Source organism: Quercus robur, chromosome 6, assembly GCF_932294415.1.
Source record: "Quercus robur chromosome 6, dhQueRobu3.1, whole genome shotgun sequence".
Classification (NCBI taxonomy): domain Eukaryota; kingdom Viridiplantae; phylum Streptophyta; class Magnoliopsida; order Fagales; family Fagaceae; genus Quercus; species Quercus robur.
Window position 1 is genome coordinate 15,278,985 of NC_065539.1, and position 15,915 is coordinate 15,294,899.

Consider the following 15,915-nt stretch of genomic DNA (forward strand, 5'->3'; position numbering starts at 1 on the left):
TTTGTAACAACTTGTCATTTATAATTTGTTATGAAAATGTGGACATAGTATTTCTTGTAAAAAAAATTATTTTTTCTTTTTTTCCTCTTAAAAAGTTTCTATAAATATTTCATAAATCAATGCTCTTAGAGACATTTGTTAACTTTTCCCATTTTTATTTTGTTTTTTAAAAGATTGGATGGAATTTCAATTTATGTTAGTTCCATGACGATTGTTCTTTATTATTGGATTAAGAAATTAATTGTGGGTTTCAATTACCTGAACTAGTAAAGTATCTGATGGTTGAATAAGAGATTTGGGTTCAATTCTAGCCTACACCAAAAATTGATTGGTGTCTTAGAGTGATAACAAAAAACTATTATCAGGACTGGACGCCATAGGTTGAAACTATTTAAAAAAAAATTAAGAAATTAATTGTTTTTTTTAAGGAGATAGAAGTGGAATATCTAATCTCTTATTTGGCCATGAATTATTTTAATAGATGAGCTAACTCAAACCTATAAAAAGACCGACCTTAAGACTTAGGAGAAAATTGAAGGACAAAAAATTTGATTGGTTTTTTGGTGGAGATAGAAGTCAAATATCTGATCTCTTATTTGACTACAAATAATTTTAATTTGATTGGTTTTTTGGTGGAGTGAATGTCATAGGTTAAAATTTTTTATAAAAAAAAGGATTAAGAAATGAATTGGTTTATTTATTTATTTATTTATTTATGGAGATAGAAGTTGAATATCTAATCTCTTATTAGGCCACAAATAATTTTAATAGATGAACTAACTCAAACCTATAAAAAGACCGACCTTAAGAGTTATGAGAAAATCTAAAGACAGAAAATTTGATTCATTTTTTGGTGGAGATAGAAATTGAATATCCGATCTCTTATTCAACCACAAATAATTTTAATAGATTAGCTAATTCAAACCTATAAAAAGATCGACCTTAAGAATTATGAGAAAATCTAAAGACAAAAAATTTGACACATGTTAATATGACAAATTGTTAGTGATAAACTATAAAATGATGTCAATAGTGGACCTAGATGAGAAGGAAGTATACCAACTATGAGTTCCACTAGCTGTGAGAAGGAGAAAACATACACCCGGGTGTATTTTTCCCTAGATTAGAATCACTACAAACTTAGCACATTGGTGTAAGTTGTCATTTTTTTTATAATACTCGAGTTGGAAACTTTATCAGTTGAGTTAATTGGAATCCACATAAATAAATAAATAAATAAATAAATAAATAAAGAGGAGAGAAGTAGTACGTTCACAACATTTTCACAATGTAGTTAGTTGTTGTTGGTTTAAATTTGAACCTACAAGTGAAATTACTTTTTTATCGCAACAATAACAACCAGTAACAACTTGCTACTTAAGATTTGTTGTAAAAATGTTGTTGATATAACATTTTTCTAAAAACCAAATGTTATGTCTACAATATCTTCACAACAAATCTTATGTGACAGGTTGTTACTTGCAGTTATTAGTGGGTAAGAAAGTAATTTTAGTGTTGGATTTAAATTAAAAACTATAACAACCTACCAATTAGAATTTGTTATAAAGATATTGTGAAAATATTGTGAACGTAGCAATATTCAGAAAGGGTCTACACTCGTACAGTCAGAGTCTACACTTTTTTTGACTTGGATCTGAATCTGAGACTGAAAGCAATGGGCAATGGCCTAACTAGATTGGATCTTCTATTAATATCGCGTCGCCGACACAAGATGCCAGTAATTAATCAAACTACTTATTAAGATTATCGCGTGGTGCTGCGCGCGTTATGCTTATCATCCAACAAACACACACACACACCCACAGAGTGAAACAAACAGTCACGTATCCAAAATTCGCGTCGTATCCAACATAATAAAAGTACCATTCGCATTTAAATCTAACTCCACCACTTCTCTCTCTCTCTCTCTCTCTCTCCAATCTCCAAACTCCATCGCAAGCTAAAAAAGCAGAGCACAGAGCATTCACACAGCACAGCACAGCACAACGCAACGCAACAGATCTAAGATCCAAACCTCAATGCGCTTCGCTCATTTCCTGATCTGAGGTAACTCTCTCTCTCTCTCTCTCTCTCTCTCTGCTTCTTTTCGGATTTCATGCTTATTGAAAACTTTACTCGTTTCATTATGGTATTGAATCGATATCAATCATTTTTTTTTTTAATATATGGATCTGAGTGCACCGTTTATGGTTTCCATTGCATTCTCTCACTATGTATTGAATGAGTGATCGCTTTTGTCTATTCTGTTCTCTGTTTCTGATTTTGGATTTGGATTTGGCATTTGAAGTGCAGTTTTTTTATTTAATTCTACTATGACTAAGTTGATTATTGGAGATCTTAAATATTCTTTTATTTTCGAACTCTTTGTTTGTTTCCTTAGATATTGGCGAAGAAAAAGGTGTTGAATTTATTGGATCTTTCTTAATTTGGGATTGAATAAAGTGGATTGGGTTCTTTTCTTGGAAGGTAAGACACCATATATGGTCAAATATTTATATATTTAAACAGAAGGGGCCAAAGCTCCACCACATGCAATTCAATTTCATTTCCAAACAAACCCCACAATGCCTTACAGAGTTCTTCATGTTTAGATAAGCAGCTTCATACACAAATGTCTAACAAATACAGCTAAAACTCGATTTTCTGGAAACACCTCCGAGTTTATGCAATACTTTTTAAAAAATAAATAAATTTTGAGATAAAGATTTAATGATTGTGAAATAGAATGTATGAATATACTTCTATCTTGCAATTTTCATTAGTGGCTTATGTTAAAATATCTGTGATTTTATGGCTGCATATTCGTTTCTTCCACACGCTGCTTTAACCGGTGAAGATTTACAATGTTTATATGGTTTATTGTCCTGTGAAAGCTAATTTTTCGCCATGGAATTTTTTTAAACAGGGTATAGTTCAGTTTTGCGGACGCATTGTTTTATACAAAAGTGGCTATGTCAAGGAGGCAAGTAGGCTCCACACGGCGTGGTGGAAGTCTTCCGTTTGTGGGAGTCATAAATTCAAAATCGAAATCTTCTCCCTTAGTATCTGTAGTTCTTGTCGTTCTGGTATTGTTCATATCTAAACATCACTTATCTTTTTGCCAATTTATATTTTAGTCTGTATTTGTGTGTAGTTGCTATTTCAGTTAGAGATCATGATGTTTGGTTACTAATCATATTTTTCCTGTCATTTTTAAGCCCATATTTTAAATAGTACAAATGATAGCAAAAGTTATTAGTTAAAATCCTGATAGCTTCTTTTTGTCTCTTGGTTGAAACTTGCAGGGAGTAATCCTTCTTATCGGCTATGCTTCTCGAAGTTCTCGTAGCTCAGGTTTGTGTTTGGTTTGTGTACACTACTCTTTGTCATTGCATGAAATGGTAAATAAATTTTAGATTCAATAGGTTAGGCATGCCATTTTTGGCTTCTTGCTGTCAAGTGTGGCTATGGGAACAACATGATCACTTCTTTGTGTGCTTTCTTTTAGATCAAAATGTCTCTTTATTATTTTAATTATTATCAAATTAATGCATTAATTAAAATATCATTTTTAACAATACAGGTGCATTTGGAGGAAGTAGAGAAGCAGATAGCAAGATTGAAGGTATATTTGTTTGGCCTCCCATCCCCACGTCCACCCCCAACACACACAAAAATGTTGCTGCTTAATTTTTCCTTTTGAATGACATATAAAGGTCTAGGCATGTTATATATATATAGTTTGCAATTGTATCTCGACATTAAGCTGCTTGAAATATTGGGAAGAATTATTATTTTTTGTGTACATTGGAGGCACCTAAGCTTATGGGCGTACAATGAAAAGCCTGTCCATGCTCTTTCAAGAGAGAAAGTTGGACCTAGGTGAGGGGGCACAACTTCCTCCTTTATCTTTTATTGTGAACCAAATTAAATACTTATATCAATGGTGTACATATAGACTAAGATGGGCAGCTTGTGTTGTGATGAATGTTCTCCAAGTGTTGCTTTTGGTAGAAGCATCAGGTATTCTAAATATGGGATAAAACTTGCCAATGAACTCTAGCTCAAATGATGCTCCCTCCCCTTGTAAGAGTAAGGTGGAGGGTGAGATTGTGGGTTCATGACCCACTGGATGCATGTGTTGCTTACAAATAAAAAAAAGGATATCGTGGAGAACTTCAATCAAGTAAAAACTTTTTTTTTTGGTTAAGTATAGTGGATGATCATTGAACTGTGCTTTTAATCTTTGATTTGTTGCATGCCAAGGTCGAAGTTTCTGGATTTGAATGTCCCCCATCCTCCTCCTCACACCCCACCCCCACCCCCCCCCAAAACCCAAACAATAAGGGACCATAATTTAGAAAATCTTTATATTTGTAATCTGGGAAAAAAGTTATGTAGGGAAAATTCTAACTTAAAATGTTATTTAAGGCAATATGATTCGCTTTTATATGCTTTACATGGTAAACTTATGATTCACCACCTTGAGTAGGTTGTCCTTTGCTCCTATATATGTGTCATGCAGCATTTAACAGTGAACAAGTTCTGATAATGTCAGATGTGTTTTGAATTGAACCATATTGATAATTGATGAATTTGAAGCTATAAGCTGATACGGTTTCCATCCTCAATGGCCAAGATTGAGGTTTTAAGTCATTCTCCTCTCCCCCCCCACCCCCCACCAAAAAAAGAGTCAGTGCATAGAAATCAACGATAGCAATATGGCCCTTTAACTATTTTCTTAAATTCAAGGTGGAAATTCATTGCATCTTGCAGGTGACTTTTCATGCACCGCAGAAGTTGAGAGAGCAATACCTTATCTAAAGAAAGCATATGGTGACAGCATGCGCAAAGTTTTGCATGTGGGCCCTGATACTTGTTCAGTGGTCTCCAAATTGTTAAAAGAAGAAGAAACTGAGGCATGGGGTGTGGAACCGTATGACATAGAGGATGCTGATGGAATCTGCAAGAGTCTTGTGCACAAAGGCATTGTTCGTGTGGCTGATATCAAGTTCCCTCTACCCTATAAAGCAAAATCTTTTTCTCTTGTTATTGTGTCAGACACATTGGATTACCTGTCTACAAAATTCCTGAACAAGACCCTTCCAGAAATTGCTAGAGTGTCTTCTGACGGTCTTGTTATCTTTACAGGTATTCTTTTTTTTCTTTTTTTGAGAAATTTATCTATCCGCATAATATCAACATTACAAAATATTCATTTGTTATTTATTTATTTATTTTTAAATTTATAAATTCATGTTCAGAAGTAATTGCACTTTTAGCTGCATCACTTTTGATGGATACATCAGCAACCTAATGCATCACAATAATTGTCTAAAAGATGTTTAGCAATGACATCTCCTATCTCTCACTCCCTTCTCTCTAATTCATGCGCACACCAGCTAAGTGGGAAACTTTTATCCTAGGCAGATAAACAGATAAAGTCAATAGAATGATTTAGATCTCTTGCTATGGAAGCTAGGACAAAAATCTCCACAGTAATCAAACTTTCTCACTTGTATTGAATAATCAATAGAAATACTTCAATTTATAGCTTTAAGCATTGTACTTTCCTGTTGGGCATATGTACACCTTTGAATGATTGTTAGATATTTTTTCTTGGTTCTGTTATTCCTTTATGATAATTTCATAAATATCTATTGCTGGCATTCATTTTCCAATGTTTTCATCATGGTTATTCTTGTGAAAAAGTATTAAGCCTGATCTTTGTTTTCTTTGCTTTTCAATTTTATGTTTAGGTTACCCTGGTCAACAGAGGGCTAAAGTTGCTGAGTTGTCTAAATTTGGACGGCCGGTAAGTGTACATATATCACAACTTGTATGGCATCTCTCAGCTCTTCGGGTGTTGTTGGATTAAAACTACTTTGTTAACAATCATGTTATTGGTGAAGTCTTCGCTGGTTTTCAATGCAGACTCAATTTGAAGGGGCACTATATAGGGATACTATATTAGCGTTCAGCATTTAGTGATTAAATTATTGTTGTGTTGTATATTTCAAATGGTACAATACCAAAAAAAGGTTAAGAGCTAGCAAGGAAAGAGGTCTGGAAAATCATTAATCCGTGTTCCATATCCTTGCTGAATTCTTTTGGTTAATCATTACCATTACCAAGTATAATGGAAGAATCAAGAGGACTCCAGTTGTTCCATTTATGCTTATTTTTGTTGTATTATATTATATTATTTGATTTTGTAACATTTTTTAGTTCTCATATCTAAATGTGATTTTGACTATAGTTTATGCTTTTTTTATCTGTTGTAGGCAAAATTGCGAAGCTCGTCTTGGTGGGTACGCTTTTTTGTCCAGACCAGCTTAGAAGAAAATGAAGCTGCCATAAAGAAGTTTGAGCAGGCTGCATCCAAGAATTCATACAAGCCAAGCTGCCAAGTTTTCCATCTCAACTCATACCATTGATATTTTAAGATTTATTACATTTTATCATCATTTTTGGGACTCTCTCATGCAACAACCCCACAAAAGAGGAAAAAAAGTGAAAAGAAAATGTCCAGTGCTCATATAAAATGCACCCTCTTTGAGGTTATCAGCTTTGGTACAATAGATGTTTATGATATTCCTTATGTTTTGTTCCTAACATTATACAATCAAATATTTATTAATTTAATTGGAAAAATAGCCTGCATTCTTTTTCTCTGTAATCTCTCTTGTTATATTCACAATTTTTGGGAATTTCTCATGCAAACAAAATAGATAAATAAATAAAAACTAGTATGAAAAGAGGGGAAGAAGATTTTCAGCTTTCTCATACAAAATGCTTCTTTGTGGGCTATTGAATTCAGTGTCATAAATGTTTGATTAGATAAACTTATGTTCTGTAATTCATATTATACAGTCAATATCCCTTTAATTGAATGATGGTAAATATTAGCATCAATTGTTTACCTCCGTTTGTTAAATTTTTATATCTGGTTTTCTTATCCGTGCTTCTCTCTAAAAGAATATCTCCAGGCCATCATCTTGCCTATGCGTATTGTGCTTGCACATCAGTTTTTGAGAATCTGTGCTTTGCTCCTACAACAGAACTCCAGCCATTCGGTTTAATCCCCCACCCCTTTTTGGGGCCTATGTAAAGTAATATTAGCTTAACAAAAAGTAAAAAAATGCAAAACTACTCCACTCTCACTTCACAATTTTGTCTACTTCAAAAATATAGCTTTACCAAATGCTTGTGCATTGACATCAAGACGCACAAAGCATGCTTGCGTTATAAAACCTTTCATGTGGTGATTTCCGGATCAGGTGCTCCATTGTGAGTGAATCATATATTCTACAGATGGCACATGATTCCAATGCACCAAGGGAAAGAATCTGCTTGTTTAAGGCCATGGGGAAAATTAAGCCTGTCAGAATGCAAATATTCCATACAATGAAATTCTTTTTGCTACATTTAAGCACCCCACTACTGGGGGATCAAATCCTGGATTCACCATTCAACCACAAGGGTCGGCTTCATGTTCACTTCAATAAATTTTACTATAGAGAGTTGTGTTGTTGACCAACGGAAAACTTGAGAGAAAGAAAGATGCACAAACAAAAAGGACAGCAAAAAAAGAAAAAAGAAAAAGCCGAGGTGAACTATCTATACTCTTATCAGTTATGGTTTGCAGTAGACAAAGTCAAAGAAATAATCAAAACTCTTATCAACTTGATTGGCTCAAGAATGAAAATAATGTAGATTTATGCTGAATCTTAACTAACTGCTTGAAAATTTTAATGAGCTTTTGTATTTTGGTTGGTGCCATAAGTTTGAGCAGAGTCAATGGTTAGTAGATACCCTTGACTGATGAGTTACTGACGTTATGCCTTCTTCGGGAGCTGATACAGCACTGGGTTCCTCATTGATTGCTTGGCAATTTGAATGAGCTTTTGTATTTTGGTTGGTGCCATGGGTTTGAGCAGAATCAATGGTTAGTAGATACCCTTTATTGATGAGTTACAGATGTTATGCCTTCTTCGGGAGCTGATACAGCACTGGGTTCCTCTTTCTCTGTCGCAATGGTGAAGTTTAGACGCACTCAATTATCACCAATAATCCCCACATGAGCATTTCCCTTCCTTAAAGCAGTGAAACCTGTGAGTATCTCTAATAGTGATTTCCCTCCCAGAAATGGCAGAAATAAATTTGATTGCGTTGTGGCAATCCCCACATATCCTTAGGTTCTTCACGACAAGTATAGGCTCTCCATCTTTAGTCGAGATCAGCCCAAAAGCAACTGCTAGCTTCTCACTGTGATGCCCTAACCTCATCTCCTTCTCTCCCTGCCCTGTTTCATCATCCTTAACCAAAGCCCATCTCACATCTGGCACATACCCTGCTCGCTTCATCTTCTTTGACATCTCCCCCAAGTATTCATATATTTCCTTTGTCATCGGGTGTGAACTATCTTCAGCTACAAACACATGTAACCTCTTATTCACCTCAATCCAGCTACAACCTGGTTTCTTTTTTAAACCTCTATCTCGCATAAGCTTTCTAACTGTTGCAGATTCTTCCCATTTTCCAGCACTGGCATACATATTGGCAAGCATGACATAGGGAGCAGCATTTGAAGGTTCCAGCTGAAGAACATTATTGGCGGCCTTTACTGCTAGCTCCATGTTTCCATGTGTTCTACAAGCACCAAGTAGCGAAGCCCAACCGATTGAGCCAGGGCTAAATGGCATTGTCTCAATTAGCCTCTCAGCTTCACTCAGTTTGCCAGCACGACCCAAAAGATCTATCATGCATGAATAATGCTCTGCTTCTGGTTCAATGCTGAATTTTTCTTTCATCATATTGAAATAATTCTGACCCTCCTCAACCTTTCCAGTGTGAGCACATGCACAAAGGACAGAGATAAAGGTTATGCTTGTAGGGGCAATATCTATCTCCAGCATTTGCTGAAAAAGACGTATTGATTCTGTTCCAATACCATGTTGAGCATAACCTGCAATCATTGAATTCAACGAGACAGTATTGTGCTCCGGCATCCTATCAAATAACCTCCTTGCATCTTGAAGATTCCCACACTTTGAGTACATTGCAACGAGAGCATTATTGACTGAAATTCGATTTGAAGGAATCTCGGATTTAATTGCCAACGCATGAATCTGTTTTCCTTGAGAAGGAGATGACAAATTGGAACATGCACTAATCACACAGACGAAACTGCAATCATCAGGGCGGTAACCAACACGTTGCATCTGCCGAAAGCAATCAAGAGCATCTTCAGAGAAATCCTCATTTTGGGAAAACCCTGAAATCATTGTGTTCCAAAGAACCAAATCTGGTTCAGGAATCTCTTGAAATACTTTCCTACAATCTGACATACCACCCTTACACTTGGAATATAAATCAATCAAACCACTACCAACATGTGAATTCTGGTGAAATCCAGTCTTTATCAACTTAGCATGAAACTGAAGCCCACCCAACAAATCCTCCACACATGTAAACGCAGTCAAAACACTCGCCAAAGTAAACATGTCAACAATAAATCCCCTCCTAACCATTTCCTGAAACAATCCCAGCGCTTTTGATCCTTCCCTATGTTGCCCATACGCCACAATCATTGAATTCCAAGACACCTCATCTCTAACCTCCCCCATCCCATAAAACACCCTCTTTGCCTCCTCCAAAAACCCGTTCTTACTATAATAAGTAACAAGCGCATTGTTAACCGAAACATAAGAATCAAACCCACCCGACACTGTCAAAGCGTGCACTTGTCTTAGAATGTCTATATCATCAGAACAAGCCGTGACCATACCAGACAGAGTGAAGCCATCCATGTCAAGACCCATCTCCCTCATCCCCGAAAACAAGCGAAATGCAGGCTCAGGTTCACCACGATCTGCATAGGTAGAAATGAGAGTGTTATAAGAGACAAGGTCTGGTTGCGGCATTTGTTCGAACAGTTGGTGGGCAATATCAGTTCTTGATTCTTTAGCGTAGGCAGCAATGATGGCGTTGAAAGAGAACACATTGGGGTCTAAAGTGCAGTGAAAGGCGTTGCGGGCAGCAGAGAGGCGGCCACATTTGGAGTATGCAAGGATGAAGTGGTTGGAGAGGTAGGTGGAAGAAGGGATAAGGGACTTGATGTATAGGGTGTGGAGGGACTTGGCAGTGAGGAGATCTTTCTGGGTAATGCATGTTTTCAAAAGGTGACGAAAGGTTTGGAGGGACCATGGCCATGACCATGAGATTTGGTTCATCTACTACGTACTTTTACAGGGAAACGCATGGGCATGTGTTAAGTTTACGAGGAACTAGTTAGTTTGGAAGAGTACCTTTTGGATTTGGCATTCAACTGCAGTTAGTCTATTTTCAGTATTTTGACTCTTGAGACCCCGTACTTTTTTTTTTTTTTAACCGACCCCAGACGCCTAAATCAAGTAAGATTTAAAATGTTGCATTTTGGGTTTTGATCTTGTTATATGAATAACAAATTGGCCAGAGGATGACTTTTGTAATATTTTAAATGCGGATGCTAATGGTTTGTATACTCTAAGGCTTTCAGTCAGAATATCGCCGTTTATGGCTAGTTAATTTTATTGCAGCTCCTCTTTAACAAAAAAAAAAAAAAAAAAAAAATTGGCCAAGGCCTTGTAGCTGAATTGACACTATTCTATGCACAAAGTACTTGGAGGTCTAAGAAGAAAATGTTCGAACTGTAAAAATGTTATAATTATTTCTTAAAAAAAAAAAATAACAAATTGAGATTCACCCCATTTTTAATTGAAATATATTTATTAGAAATTGTGAGATAGACTCTATAGTCTATAGTGATTGCAAAGCTTAAATATAGGGGTGGACCCACTAAGAAGGGTGGGGGCCATGGCTCTTCACACTTTTTCAATTTTATAAAATTATCCCTAAATTTTCATAAATTTTTCAAAAAATATATGGTTCCCCTCAAACTTTATAAATATTGGATTTTTACTCCTTAAATTTACCTAAAACTTCCAAAAGAAATATGATTAACCCCCCAAACTCTTCATATTTGTTGTATGATACTAGTAACTTGGTTCAATTTTATATTTGTTATTATTTTGGCCACCCATTCATAAAATTTTAGTTCCTTCCCCACTTAAATAGCTATATCTTATGGGTTTCAATGAGTTCAATTTTAATCCTCACTTTGAATATATATATACTTTTTAAGATAGTTAGATCTTTATTAACAAGTTTTATGTATGTTACAATATAACTAATGAATGATATATATCAAAATACTATAAGTCTTTTATATAAATATATTTATTTATTTGATAATTTGATAGTTACAATGGAGAAATAGAGATTTGAACTCTAAGGGGGTGTTTGGTAGGGGTATTTAAACAACATTACACATATTTTCACATACTTTTTCACCTACACGCATTTTCAAAAAATATAAACAATGTTACTAGAACAACATTACCAAACAGACCTTAAATGTCTTAGAAACACTAAGAAGTGTTAATAAGTTGAACTACAATAAATCTTATATGGTCATCCTAAAATTACAACATTGATACAAAACTAAGATAGTCCATTATATTATTTGAAAACAAAATTGTAGCTTATGGTTGATCCTTTTATGTTCAAGGTGGGTGCTTAAAAACAATTTCAGTTTGGATGAAAAGTCAGGTTGGGCAAAGTACAAGTAACCAGAAAAAAAATAGATGATAGGAAAGTAATACAAATGTCAGTTTTATTACATGATTTCATGTGTCCACATTCTAATATTTTGATTAAATTAAAGGGTTAAATCAAGTTATACTTGATATAACTTTTTATTAAAATTATATCATACAATAATATTTTTTTATTAATTCAATATTTTGAAAATTTCATAATTGATTACATGTTCTTAATAAGCACATTAAAATTCATATCAATCGAATATTATTTTTTTATCTTATCCATAAACTCATATATGTTTTGCAATTTTAAAATATCAAATTGAAATTTAATTTTATAAATGAGATAATTATTAGCCTCTGATAATCTCAAAATTTTGGAAGTATGACAGTATAAAAAGATTTAATGAAATCTAATGAAGGTATTGTCATATACTAACATATTAATTTAAAATTTTATTAAGTGGTGTAATATTGACAAAATTTAAATCAAGTATAATATCTTGAACTAAACCCTAAATTAAGATATAATTTTCTACATTATAGAAAAATCTTACTAGATCAAATAAAATCATTCAAGATTATATATAAATATATGTTTGATATAGATAGCAACAACATGAAACTAAAAACATGTTGATTTTGATAATTTTATTGTCATATAATTTAATGTCAATAAGAATAATAAAATTTAGCTACATTTAAATATTTGTGTACAAGAATATAGGAAACGTTAACTGTGTGTTATAATAATATTAATAATAATAATAATAATAATAATTGTGGGAGCCTAAGAACCGAGGATGAAGTTGAAGGGTCGCAGCATTGGTGTGGGAATGCTGCAAGCCACAGGCCCGAGGAAGGAAAGAAAAGAATCAAGGTACTTTGTAGTATTCTAAGTGGGAGCTGGAGTCTGAAGAGAGTGAAAGTCAGTGGACAATAAGGAAGCTTTTGGTTTGGTGTAGCCTGTTGTATTCGCATTAAATGGTAGACAACAACTTTATCAACCGCATTGATGAGGAAGTGACCTGAACAGTGTAAGCCACTGTTAAGCAGATTCCTTCCACCATCTTCTTCAGATGTTTAAAGTAACAAGTGTTATAAAAGGAGGGAGGTTAGGTAGAAATGGATGGTGGAGATATGATGGAGGTAGAAATATATAAGGAAAGGGGAGAACACTGAAAAGGGGATCGAGATAAAAGAGAAGAAAGAAAAAGGAAGAACATTGAGTGAAGAGAGTGAACAACATTACTTTTTATGCAAACTTAGTCTTCTCGGGAGAACTTGTGAGAGCTTGAAGCTCATTTATTTCTCAATACAAACCTTATTTTTTTTCTACACTTGTCCTCGAGCAAAGCCCTCTGTTGTTGTTCATTCCATTCTCTTACAAATTTTATTGATTTGGGCTAGAGTTGAATTGCACAATCCACTACTCTAAGTGAGCTTGGGCCACTAAATTTTCTGGTCCTTACAATAATAATAATAATAATAATATTTTTGTTTCATTTACGCATATCATAATTCATAACTAACTATGCTAGGAACTGTTTGGTGAGCTCCAATGAAAAATATACCTAATATTTTAGGTAATAACGCTATTTGTTTACCACTTGAATTAATGGTCTAAAGTAACGGGGGACTGAATTCATGAGAATGCAATCTTGCGAATCTTCAAGTAAGTGGATAATTTTAGAGAATATTTCCTTACATTGCAGATTTAAGATTGTACACATCAAAGAGTTAACAAATTCAAGTGATATCTGTTTAGATTGTATAAAACATGCCTTGAAAGGAATTATTTTATTTTATTTTTTATTTATATATATATATATATATATATATAAAGAGTTTCAACTTATGACATTCGTTCCTAATGGTTGCACAATTTTCACTCAAGTAGCTGAACTGTGCATATTATTTGGTGTTCTAAACTTCTACATCTATAACTTATTCAAATTTTTTGCTTTACTAATGATGCAAAATGCTTTTGTGCAGAACCTTCATTTGAATGTATGTATGGGCTTTTATGCTTGGGATTTAGGTATTCGCCTAATCAATTTGTATAATATTCAGCAATGATAGGGTAACAGCCTCACAAGAGGGTTAACCATAATTTTAACAATGAATTTTGGATTGCCACAAAAACTTAAGTTATTATAAAATGTTATAATGAAGAATGGAGATAGTGAATAAATTTAAGACTTATTGCTCTGATCCTGTGATAAATAATTGTTTATCCCAAAAACTCATGCTATTAAAAAATTGTAAATTTAATCATTTAACCATAATTCTAACCAGCTAGGTTTCAAGCGGTAAATTTGTTATCCTTAAGGTCTGTTTGGGATCTGCTTATTTTGTTGAAACTGAAAATTTTTTATTGAAAGTATTGTAAATAAAGATAAAAATTAGCTGAAATAGTACAGTTGGACTAATGAATAGTATCAAAAAATACAGTGAGACCCATAAATAATAGCAAAAATAAGCTGAATAGTAAAATAAGTTGGCAAAAATTATTTTTGCCAAAAGAACCGTTAATTTGCTTTGTTTTGGACAGTAACTTGCAACCTATGAGATATTTGCAACCAATAATCTTTGCCAAAAGACCTATGAGATATTTTCTACTGGATCAACTGGGAATGACTGAACTTGCAACTTCCAACTATTCTTAGGGTCCAGTTCTTGGTGAGTCAGGGGCCCAGGGCCCATTATTTCGGTGTAGGATCTGGCCCATCGAATTTGGTGTCCCCTATCCCGCAACTCGAGTAACCCAACATTTCAGATCATGGCCATCATGAATGGCAATAGATTTTGATTTTAGGTGTCTCACCGAGTTAAAAATGTTGGCCCAAAACTAGTTGGCCATGTTTCGAACGATGGTTACTCCAACTGTTTGTGGGTCAATTGACAACCTCATATATAAATGATTGGAAGATTTTTATTTTTTATAATTTTCTAATATTTATTTTTATTAAAAGTCTTGTAATTTAACTAGTTACTTTCTAATGTTTCCAAGACATCCACAATTCAAATTTTATCTCCTTTATTATAACTATTGAATTATATTTATAATCGTAGAACAATATTTGGAAGAAGATTTTTTATTTTGACAGCTAATATGGCTAATGGGAGGTCATAGTTTGGCCTCAGGTCCTAGTCTGACTGTGGGTAAGAGTGTGCAGCCAACCCACAAACTTGCTAAAACCAACCCGTCAGATTGAGTTGGTTTTTAGGGGTGGGTAGGTTGGATTGGATTATGAAATTTTTTTTAATAGTAGGTTGGATTGGGTTTGGGTCAAAACAATCACAACCCACCTAACTCAACCCGACTTACCTATATATTTAAATTTTAAATTACATAAATTTAATATATATTTAAAACTATATTATATAATTAATAATTTTTTTATTTAATTTTTTTCCTCTATTCAACTCTTCCTATATAAAACCCAATTACCTCGCAAACCCTAATAATCATATTTCTCTTTCTGCCGCCTCTCACTCCCACTCTCTCACTCCACTCTTATTTATTTACAACTGAATTAAGATACTAGTTCATGTATATTTTGTTTATCAACTCAATTGGATATATTTTGTTTATAACTGAGTTAGAATACAAGTTCATGTATTTTTTTTTTTTTTATCGAATCAGGTGGTAAGTGAGATATATATTTTTATTCAATTTAATAATAATAGTAATAATAATAAAAATTGTCCAACCCATGAGTTCAACCCGACCCAACCCAATCCATGTGGGTTGGGGCCCTTGGAGGTTAACGTTCTTTACTTTACTGTTGCAAGTTCTTTGACAGTCAATGGCAACAAAATGGTTGATCTTGGGAGGAGAAACAATGAGTGGTGGCTATGCGTTGAGACTGTTGTTTTACGCCTCTTAAGGGGTGTAAACCATTATACTCATGAGCAAAAAATTTACGAACAAACCTTAAGGTGCCAAGAATTGGACAATTTTTTTTTTTTTTTGGGAAAATATTTTACATTGAAATAAACACAGTCTAAAACATATCGACAAAAACTAATTTGCAATTTTCGATTGATCGAATGTCAATTGAAATTACAAACTTTTCTTTCTTTTGAGCTGCTTGTTGTACAAATGGGGAATGAATTACAAACTCATTTGATAATTACATTATCATGAATTTAATTACCAACATGAAACCTAACAAATGTTCTTGATACAAAACAACTGAAGAAGATAACGTTGAAGCAAAGACGGGACTCATTCACAATGCTTAATATTATTCCTTAGGGATTG

The 15,915-nt window shown here is 33.9% G+C and overlaps 2 protein-coding genes across 3 annotated transcripts; one reads left to right on the forward strand and one right to left on the reverse strand.

Moving 5' to 3' along the window:
• The first annotated feature begins 1,805 nt into the window (after positions 1–1,805).
• LOC126732957 (probable pectin methylesterase CGR2) lies at positions 1,806–6,679 on the forward strand. Of its 2 annotated transcripts, XM_050436044.1 has the most exons (8): positions 1,806–2,067; positions 2,402–2,487; positions 2,927–3,086; positions 3,306–3,354; positions 3,584–3,625; positions 4,777–5,151; positions 5,760–5,815; positions 6,285–6,679. In XM_050436044.1, exons 3-8 carry the CDS (start codon positions 2,973–2,975, stop codon positions 6,435–6,437), a joined length of 789 nt encoding a protein of 262 aa, XP_050292001.1. In that variant the 5' UTR covers positions 1,806–2,067; positions 2,402–2,487; positions 2,927–2,972; the 3' UTR covers positions 6,438–6,679. The 2 variants fall into 2 exon arrangements, with proteins under 2 accessions (XP_050292001.1, XP_050292000.1); XM_050436043.1 differs by lacking the exon at positions 2,402–2,487 and having other exon boundaries at positions 1,808–2,067.
• A 652-nt stretch (positions 6,680–7,331) lies between these two features.
• LOC126732956 (pentatricopeptide repeat-containing protein At3g49710) lies at positions 7,332–10,480 on the reverse strand. Its single transcript, XM_050436042.1, has one exon. The coding sequence runs from the start codon at positions 10,233–10,235 to the stop codon at positions 8,064–8,066; it is 2,172 nt and encodes a 723-aa protein (XP_050291999.1). The 5' UTR covers positions 10,236–10,480; the 3' UTR covers positions 7,332–8,063.
• Positions 10,481–15,915: the final 5,435 nt, after the last annotated feature.